The 10,000-nt window shown below is 45.5% G+C and overlaps 1 protein-coding gene across 1 annotated transcript in view; it reads right to left on the reverse strand.

Annotated features, from left to right (window-relative positions):
• Positions 1–10,000, reverse strand: part of LOC308380195 (copine-5-like) — a gene marked incomplete at both ends in the record, with an annotated part of 112,225 nt that overhangs the window by 85,279 nt on the left and 16,946 nt on the right. The window contains 2 exons of the mRNA XM_080857469.1: positions 2,289–2,335; positions 4,543–4,583. Coding sequence (XP_080713595.1) covers positions 2,289–2,335; positions 4,543–4,583 — 88 coding nt within the window. The remainder of the gene's footprint in view (positions 1–2,288; positions 2,336–4,542; positions 4,584–10,000) is intronic.

Here is a 10,000-nt window from a genome sequence, read left to right on the forward strand (position 1 = left end):
CTGTCCTTTTAGAGACAGGCAGATTGTCTTGAGGCGAAGCTCTGGGTGATTGGAGCTCAAGCTCTGTCTCACAATGATGGCCATCATTGTACAAGCTTAAAACCTGAAACATGACTGACAAATCCACGCCTGAGTCTTCCAATATATGGTTTAAAATTAAATACCATCAATACCCAATTTTAAGTCTAATAAAAGCAGTGCTTAAGGCTTCAGATGGAGGAGGTACTTCACACTGATCAGTGTACAGCAACCAGCCAAATTTGACACCATTATTTAGATCTCTTAATCTATAAAATTACATCTGAATTGAATTGAATAGTGTACATGGACTTGATGTAATTACTAGACAAGGTATATTTAAGACAAACTTACAAATATTTCAAATAAAGTGAAGAATATCTTACTTTTAAAAGAAACTGTCTAAGTTACGGTGACTCACATAACCCTCTCCTCCCTTCCTTCCCTTAAAATAACTGTCAGTGAATTTGTCACTCATTTGTCGCTCATTTGTCACTCATTTGTCACTCATTTGTCACTCATTTGTCGTTGCTGTCACTGAATTTGTCCCTCATTAATACAACTCAGTTGGGGTCCTTCAGAAAGTTGCTTCAGTTCTTTCCTCTCTGCTGGTGCATATGTTGTGAAATGCTCTTTATAACCGAGTCAGGTTGGAGAGTAAGGTTTCATCTACTCTAAAACATTTGATTTATCATCTAATGCTGCAAATCAACACAATGCTTTAACCGAGTTAATGATATTTATGAAAAATGAGAGCATAATGAAAAAAAAGACTGCTTCTGCACATTTTAACAAGCTCACAACACTACAGTTGAAACTCTGACAAGACCGGTTGTGTTTATGTGGTGGACTTCCCAGAGCCACCGTAACGCAGTGCCCAAATCAGGATTAATAGAGTCATTGATTTTCACCCAAATCAGAATTAATAGAGTTATTGATTTTCACCGTTTCAGTATAATAGAATACATTCTATGGGGTGACAAGATAAATGTAGTGCAGTTTGTCTTTTTTATGGGAGCCAAGATTAAGAACGCCCGCAAAGCAACAGAGGAGAGGATGTTTGTGTGTGTGTGTGTGTGTATGTGTGTGTAAGTGCGTGTGTGCGTGTGTGTATGTGTGTGTGTGTGTGTGTGTGTGTGTGTAAGTCAAGTGTGTGTGTGTGAGTGTGTGTGTGTGTTTGTACGTACGTGTGTGTGTGTGTGGGGGGGGGAGGGGGGGGGATTGCGGTTTGCTGACCATACCAAGAGAACAGCTCTCTGAGGAGCGGTAGAGGGGATCTTATCAATCCCTCACAGCTTGACTGTTTCTTTTACGAGCCCATCTGTCTGGGTGCCAAACAAGAGAAGGCACCCGCTCCACTGAGCAGACTTACACAGCTACACACCTCCACTGGGTGCTGATCACTCTCACGCCGTGTCAGTGGATTGACTGCTAGTGGGTATAACACAGACATAGAGAGAGAGGGAGAGAGAGAGAGGGAGCGAGAGAGGGAGAGAGAGAGAGAGAGAGGGGGAGAGAGAGAGGGAGAGAGAGAGAGAGAGAGAGAAGACAGAAAAGAATGAGTGAAAAGAGAAGAGTGAAAGGGAGCAGAGTGAGGAAGAATTGGATAATCAGAAAGAATGGAAGAGAAGATGGAAAGAAAGCAGGAGAGAAAGGAAGAAAGAAAGAAAGAAAGAAAGAAAGAAAGAAAGAAAGAAAGAAAGAAATGCAGTGGGAGTATGCACAGAGAAGTGCACAGGAAGCTTATTTCTGTAAATCAATTGAAAAGTCTGCTCAGAAAACCATGTTTAATCCACGTTCAATTCAGACCCCAACAGCGAGAGGCTCTTTTCTCTCCACCTTCCTGGTCACCACCTGCCAGGTCTAATTCCAGGGTACCTACCTTCCTCGCATGGCACCCGCTCAAAACCCCTCCCCTTTAATGATGCCAGGCTCTGTTTAAAATTCATCAGCTGCCAGACCAAGGCTGACCTTCATACTAATCTCTGACAATTTTGTGTACAATCATCTCAACAGCCAATCAGTCTGCGCTAAGACGGTGGCTCAGCGCCAAAAGCATGAATATGCATTCGAGACAAAGCCAATCACTGCCAAGTGTCACCTGAAGACTTTACCTGAGGAGGTGTGCTGAGAGAGGGAGAGATGGAGGGATAGAGAGAGGGGAGGACGGGAGGAAGAAAAGCAACAGTCCTGCGTGCGCGTTGATTGGGGAAAATGAGCGGTTTCAGCCCGTGCAGATTGCAGGGATCTAATACGGTTGGCAGACTTACCTCCCTCCACTGCTTGCACTCCACGCCCTGCGTGTAAAGGACACACACTGTAGGGGGAGAGGGAGAAAAAGAACAAGGGAGGGAGGGATAGAGGAGAAAAGAAAAGAGAGAGTGGGAGAGAGAAGAAAGAAAGCGAATGAAAAGTAAGAAATAGAAGGTGAAGAGGGAAAGTGAGAGCAAATAAACAAGACGGGGAGTGGAGAACCAGAACACGGAGAAGAGGAGATCGAAGAGAAGCAGAGAGATGGAGATATAGAGTGGCAAAAACGAGGGAGAGAGCGGAGAGAGAGGGAGAGAGAGATATAGAGTAGCAAAAACGTGAGAGAGAAAGGGAGAGAGAGGGAGAGAGAGATATGGAGTGGCAAGAACGAGGGAGAGAGAGATATAGATTGGCAAAAGCAAGAACGAGAGAGAGAGAGAGAGAGAGAGAGGGAGAGAGATAAAGAGTGGCAAAAGCAAGAACGAGGGAGAGAGAGAGAACATCAGAAAGACCATTAGCTAATGTACTTGCTGATCCCGACCATGCAGAACTAATGCTACAACGATGCATACACCAACTAGCATTGAACATATAACACTAATTTGCAGGATTAATGTTGTATAGCATAGGACTTCTGCCAACGGTCTGGCATTTCATTGCACTACTGTACGCTCTGAGCAAATGCCAGAGAGCTGTTTCACATTTCTCTGAAAGGTCTCAAGACATCTAGATTTTTTTTCTCCTTTTAGCTGCTGTAGGGAAAACAGGCTTTCATTAAGGTTGATGTCAGGAAGAGCCGTGATAGCGCTGTCACGGTCCACACAGGTGTGCTGCCACACACACACACGCACGCACACACACACACACACACACACACACACACACACACACACACACACACACACACACACACACACACACCTGCCACGGTGTCCACCATCTGTTCTTTCTCGTTTTTAGTGTGTATTGATTAGGCTGAGTTTGTGTCAGACACTGGGAAAGGGACTCCGTGTGCTTGAGTAGCTGCAAGGCCAGGTTGGCAGTTCCCACTTCAAACATGCCCTTTTAGATAGGAATATTTGGAAATGCGTCTTTCTCCAGGAGGTGCCACAGCTAACAATAGCACTTGCACGGACCCTAGATATTACCCTAGTTGGCCACTCCTGTTCTGTCACGGAGCATTTAAAGCACAAGGCTAACATTAGGTCGGACAGATTGATATCTCCTCGCTCCCTGAAGGGGTTTAAGCTCTTACGGAGCTCCTTCATGGCTCTTACGTACAGGCAGCTCACCGGGCTTTGAGAGGAAGAACAGAGAAGAGGATAGCTCTGAAGAGGAGTGTCTTGTTTTGGGACCATATCTTGGTCGACACCTCAAGGCGAAACCCAGCATGAGCTATCATTTTCGAAAAAAAAATCAAAAAATTCCGCTCCACACTATAATAGCAACTCTTAACTTTCAATTTCTTTTCAGCTTCACATCACTTTACAGAGGAGATGATCGACAATGGGTACAAAATCTGACAGGATGGAAGAGGTCGAGTCAATTCTTCCAGAGAAAATTGTAGGTATGGGCCCGCCGTAGTGCACAGTCAGCTCTCATCGGTACAGGCTTTCATGGCATTAACCATCACCCTCTTCTCTGGGTAACCTGGGAGATCCCGAGCTTCCACCTGGATCATTCCAAGAAGAGACCATTTGTATTCCAAAGGCTGTCGGTATGAGCCTTGCATACATTATGGCACTTTGCGGGTGATATTGATGAGAAGCTGTCACGCCTCTATGCTAATGTGACATGGTGGTTAAGGCGAGTGTAAGAAAGCGCAGCGTTAACGGAAATAGCAGGTGTACTTTTTTCTGAGCAGAACAAAAGTTCCCAGAATGCAGTAGGCGCTGGAACGAATCCAGCTTTGATCCGATGGTGTTCCGCCGTATCAGAGCCACATCCTGGCCGGATCAGGACATTGAAACTGTGCACACAGCTAACAGAGCCGAGAATAAAATAATTTATACGAAGGGTGACAGTAGGCAGCAGACAAACGCTATCACAGGAGGAATACTTCAAATTGTGTAGTCAGCTCATGACTCCCGTCTCTTTGTGCCCGTCCGTATGAATACAAAATACCTCTCAAACTTTTACGATGTTCATAACATTTTGTCGGGACAGGGAACAATCTGTCAAAAGCATATGAGTCAGGGTGCAATAGCAAGGCTTAAGGACATTGGTGTGTGGTCCAGGACCGAATGCAGTGCAGGTACTTACACCATTACTTACTTGGGTCTGACTTGGAGAATGTGTCTCGGTCTAACAGATCCCTGAAACAGACAGAAGAAGAGAAGAGGCACCTTTATTATCAGTGAGACTTGGGCCCAGAGCGCAGGCGAAATATGGACCTGAACCGGAACAGATCTGGCCCGGATTTGGCCCAGACGTGACTGCAATTAGGGGAGGCAGCCTGAGATAAAAAACATCCCACTGAAAGTGCTCCTATCTGCCTGAGCATAATTACAATTATATGCAGTCATTAGGGGGGTTTATTTCATGAACAAATGGGGAAGATGGGGGCTCATCATCATCTAAATGATCTCTTCAATTTCACGTAAGGAAAAAGGACCGTGAGAGACAGGGAGTGGGAGAAAAAAGAGGCCCAATTAAGGCTCTTAGTCATCAGTCACTGTTCACAGCTACTAAAGGTCATCCGGAGCCGCAGGGCTTAGGGGCTGATTGTAAGACATGGCTACGGCTTTCTGGGCTTCCTGCAGCCATCTTCATTTACATACAGGACGCACACCGTGACACACAGAGACAGTTGTTTCAGAAATACACACAACCAGCTTCAGGTACCACATACATCCACATAGTATACATCATTTGATAGACATCATCATTGTTTATTCAGGGAGAATTGACTGAGCACAGGGCTCTTTTGCAGCAAAGCCCTGACTGAGACTACAGAATTCAGAAGATATACATCGTACTATACAGGGATTGGTGTTTCTGAGTCTACAAGTCCCATGTAGAATATACAGATAGCATAACATACACATGTTGAGACAATTCTTCCAGAAAACATTGCATGGTATGGGCCCACCCTACTGCAGAGTCAGATCTCATCGGTACAGGCTTCCATGGCATACACACATGCCATATGTCATAAAACATACACAATTCAATACAGGACAGGTGTGAGTTACAGAAAACCAGTGGGACGTAGCCAGATGTATATTAGCATATATACACCATATGACTTAGTTTGTGTGTCAACACATAGTATGTCATTAATACACAAACTGTATTTACACTCACCCTCTAGACATGATAACGCCTGACAGCTATAGAGAGCCTAAGCACCGACACGGGGCAATCTGGCAGCCAGAAAGCAACACTCAAACAGACATGTGAACAGGTGCGTACAGTTGTGTGCGTGTTGCTGAGCACGTTAGTGAGGATAGTCTGCATGAATCCGTGCCAAGCAGAGATTAAGCCTGGTGGTGCTGATCGAAATCCCCCAGGATCAATACTCACTCTGAGCATGCACTAAATACAGTGGAGGGACCAACAGCAGGTTATGACATCATGCACTGGATACAGTGGGGGGACGAACAGCAGGTTATGACATCATACACTGGATACAGTGGGGGGACGAACAGCAGGTTATGACACCACGCACTGGATACAGTGGGGAGACGAACAGCAGGTTATGACATCATACACTGGATACAGTGGGGTGGACGAACAGCAGGTTATAATACCACGCACTGGATACAGTGGGGGGGACGAAAAGCAGGTTATGACAGGTTTGCCTTAAGGGCAATATTATCCTTTTCTAAAGCCCCCCGGCCCTGGATTTAATCACCTGTGAGTGACAGCATCACCAAGGCAGCATGATTACTGTACTCCCCCACAGTTGATTCTGTTGAGTGCACTCTCAGTGTACTGTAGGTACTGGTACCAACATCCACCCACTGGTTCTGGTGCTAACATCCACCCACTGGTACTGGTACCAACCTCCACCCACTGGTTCTGGTACCAACCTCCACCCACAGGTTCTGGTACCAACCTCCACCCACTGGTTCTGGTACCAACCTTCACCCACTGGTTCTGGTACTGATATTCAGCAGCTGCACAGAGGAGGTTAAGGGGCAGAGTGAAAGCTTTGCATTGTTGTGATGTACTGGGGAAGTGATGCGTTCGCCTTGACCGTTGTTGTGTTGTTCTGCCATGCAGAGTTCCTTCAGAACCACTTATGTGCTCTATTCCATCGGATCTGAACTACACGAGTCCTACGTCGGCCAGGACCACGGCATATGGACACAGCAGAGCTGCAAATTACGTAATGCAACACTAAGGCAGCTGTACCTCCAGCATGGCTGTTTACTGCAGTTTAATTGCTCTTAAATGTTCCATCCAGATACGATGGATTCTACTGCAGGCGTAAGTACTATTAGAATAATGGGTACATCTGCTATAGTGGAGAAAGTGTCAGGTTTAAGTTTAAGCATGTGTGTGTGTGTGTGTGTGTGTGCGTGCGTGTGTGCGTGAGTGCGTGCATGCGTGCGTGCGTGCCTGCGTGCATGCGTGCGTGTGATTATATGTCTGAATGTGTTTGTGTGTGTGTGTGTGTGAGTGTGTGTGTGTGTGTGTGTGCGTTTGTGTGTGTGTGTGTGTGTATGTCTGTGTGTGTGTGTGTGTGTGTGAGTGTGTGTGTGTGTATGTGTGTGTGTGCGTGTGTGCGTGTGTGCGTGTGTGTGTGTGTGTGTGTGTTTGTCTGTGTGTGTGTGTGAGAGTGTGTGTGTGTGTGTGTGTGTGTATGTCTGTGTGTGTGTGTGAGTGTGGGTGTGTGTGTGTACTATGTCTGTGTGTGTGTGTGTGTGTGTGTGTATGTTTGTGTGTGTGTGGCCGTTAATGAACTCCTGAATAAAACATTTAAATGCTAATGCCCCAACCAGCATTCCCACTTCAAATGCATGACGATGCACACACATATCTACATATTAACAGCCTACAGTGTAATTCACACCTCCGATTGTTCATTTCCTGTTTTAGACAGAGTCATTTCCAAGGCCAGTTGGGGGTGTTTGTTTGTTGCTAAGATGCAACGGTGATATTAGTCACTGCTTAATTGGCCGTAATAGCACACCGTCTCCACTCTCAATGACACCACTTCATTCATCATCTCATCATCAAAGGGAGCCAACTCTTTCTCTCTCTCTCTCTCTCTCTCTCTCTCTCTCTGTTTGTGTGTGCGTGTGTGCGCATGTTTGTGCGAGCATGTGTGTGTGTGTGTGTGCCTGTGTTTTGTTTGATACGACCATTAAAATATGACTCACTCAAACAACACCTCTCCTCTATTTCAATGGAATCACACTATAACACTCACTATTCACTGCGGTATGAGGGCCCGCAAAACATGGCTCGGGCTTGTATTGACAGACATATGACATCCATGGATATGATAATGTATGGTATATATGGATAAGGACATGCAGGATACTAGCTTACCCATACAAATACACACACACACACACACACACACACACACACACATACAAAGGCATAACCTGAAGACATATACAGTATGTACTGTATTTATGCGCACATACATACATAAACTGAGCGTGGGCATAAATGCACACACACTCAGTCACACACACACACTCAGAAATGAAGTCAAACAGTATGACATTGCATATTCTTAATCCCAACAAAGTTTTCTGTGTTTGTCGCATGCAGTTTCCGGCGCTTTCTCAGGCATGTCCAATCTGTTTTCCATACTTATGAGCGCTGGGGGTTGGCTGCCCAGCGCTGCTTCACATTTTCTCATCAGGTTACCTCAGGTTGAATTCGAGGCTCAATAATCGTATTTAAATATTCGTGTTCCTAATGCTTTGGATCCCTTGTGTTTTCGCAGCTGGGATATGAAATGAAAATGATTAAATCCGTACTTTTTTAGGCCCTAACCATTTCTCGTCGGAGGAAAACAAATTTGCATCACATTACTGATACACGTGAAGTGTGCTTCTCTTTGAACCTCTTTTGATTCATGTTGCTACAGAGTCAAATAATTATCTTCTTTATTATGATGGAATACGCTGAACGCAAGCCGGATAACATAGCGGTCAGCTTCCTTGTTCAGCTTTGTCCTTTTCAAGCTTTCAAGTGGCCACTCGCTGAAGTAAGCCCAGGTCTCAGTTGCGCAACGCGCTTTGAAACAAATAATTGCTTGCATCCAGGCGAGGGGCCAGGAAATGCAATTCTGAGGAGAAGCTGAGTTGCCATTTCGAGAAGAGCTGCCCAATTATACAGAAGCAAGTCATCGGGGGGTTGCCCAATGAATCAGAGTGATGCTCGACTTGGTTAAAAGAGACAGAGGGAAACATTTACTGATTAGTGTGGGAAGATTTCAGAATACAAATGAAAATTTCTAAGGCAAGCGTGTGAGACTGTGAAATCAGCATCTGCTCCTCGGAGACGGCGATGAAACAATGTGACTCATTTTGAAATCGAATCATCACGTCTTTAGCTGGCCTCACCTTAGCGTGTTGTTCTAAAGCACTGTGTAAAAACACCTTAAATGTCCCAAATGTCTTATACTGTATATGCGTCACATGTAGAAAAACAAATACTATTGATATGCAGATAAATATATGAATAACAAGGTATTTTCTCTTGAAACTACCAAGACATGGCTGATAATAGCAACGGAAAAAAAATAAAGATAGAGGAACAGAGTCCAAAACCGTGGGATGTGCTCCTGTATCTCAACATGGTTCAGCCCAAGACAGTGGTATGAGCTCCAACGTCTGGACATGGTTCAGCCCAAGAACGTGGTATGTGCTCCTGTGTCTGGACATGGTTCAGTCCAAAACCGTGGGATGAGCTCCTGTGTCTGGACATGGTTCAGCCCAAGACCGTGGGATGAGCTCCTGTGTCTGGACATGGTTCAGTCCAAAACCGTGGGATGAGCTCCTGTATCTGGACATGGTTCAGTCCAAAACCGTGGGATGAGCTCCTGTGTCTGGACATGGTTCAGTCCAAAACCGTGGGATGAGCTCCTGTATCTGGACATGGTTCAGTCCAAAACCGTGGGATGAGCTCCTGTATCTGGACATGGTTCAGCCCAAGAAAGTGGTATGAGCTCCTGTGTCTGGACATGGTTCAGCCTGAGTGAAGGAAGTGATGACCCTCATGGAACACTCTTAATTGGGCCCTAACAGGAGGAGAGAGACAAGCCGAGTCAAGCTGTGGAGGTCGGAGACGGCTCCATCTCACCCTCCATTTGGCTGACAGCAGCAGCCCCGGACAGGTCGACAGGTCAACAGCTCTTCAGTTCTGCCTCCTTTTACATGGTTACTCAGTGCGGTTCTATGTGGAACAGAATCGCATAGCGAAGAGCACGCTCAAATGGGACCCTAACATCCGCTGAAGTGGAAGAGCGACCCCGCCAACATTTATTAGGCTACGGAATCACGTTTCTCCTGTAGTCTATACTCTTCTCTCGCGCCAACATCTATTCAGCTACGGAGACACTTTCCTACTGAAGTCTACAATCCCCCTCTGTGAAACGGAGGAAGATAAATTAAAAAATATGAGCTGAGAGGGGAGAACATTAAAATTCGATCCTGTTTCGGGAGCCATTAAATTAATTGAGTGAGAAAATACTTTGATCGATCCCAAAGCAGGCTATTTCACCAGGGGCAGTTTTGCCTATAACTCAAGCATAAATAGAAGA

Source organism: Sprattus sprattus, assembly GCF_963457725.1.
Source record: "Sprattus sprattus genome assembly, chromosome: 2".
Lineage (NCBI taxonomy): Eukaryota > Metazoa > Chordata > Actinopteri > Clupeiformes > Clupeidae > Sprattus > Sprattus sprattus.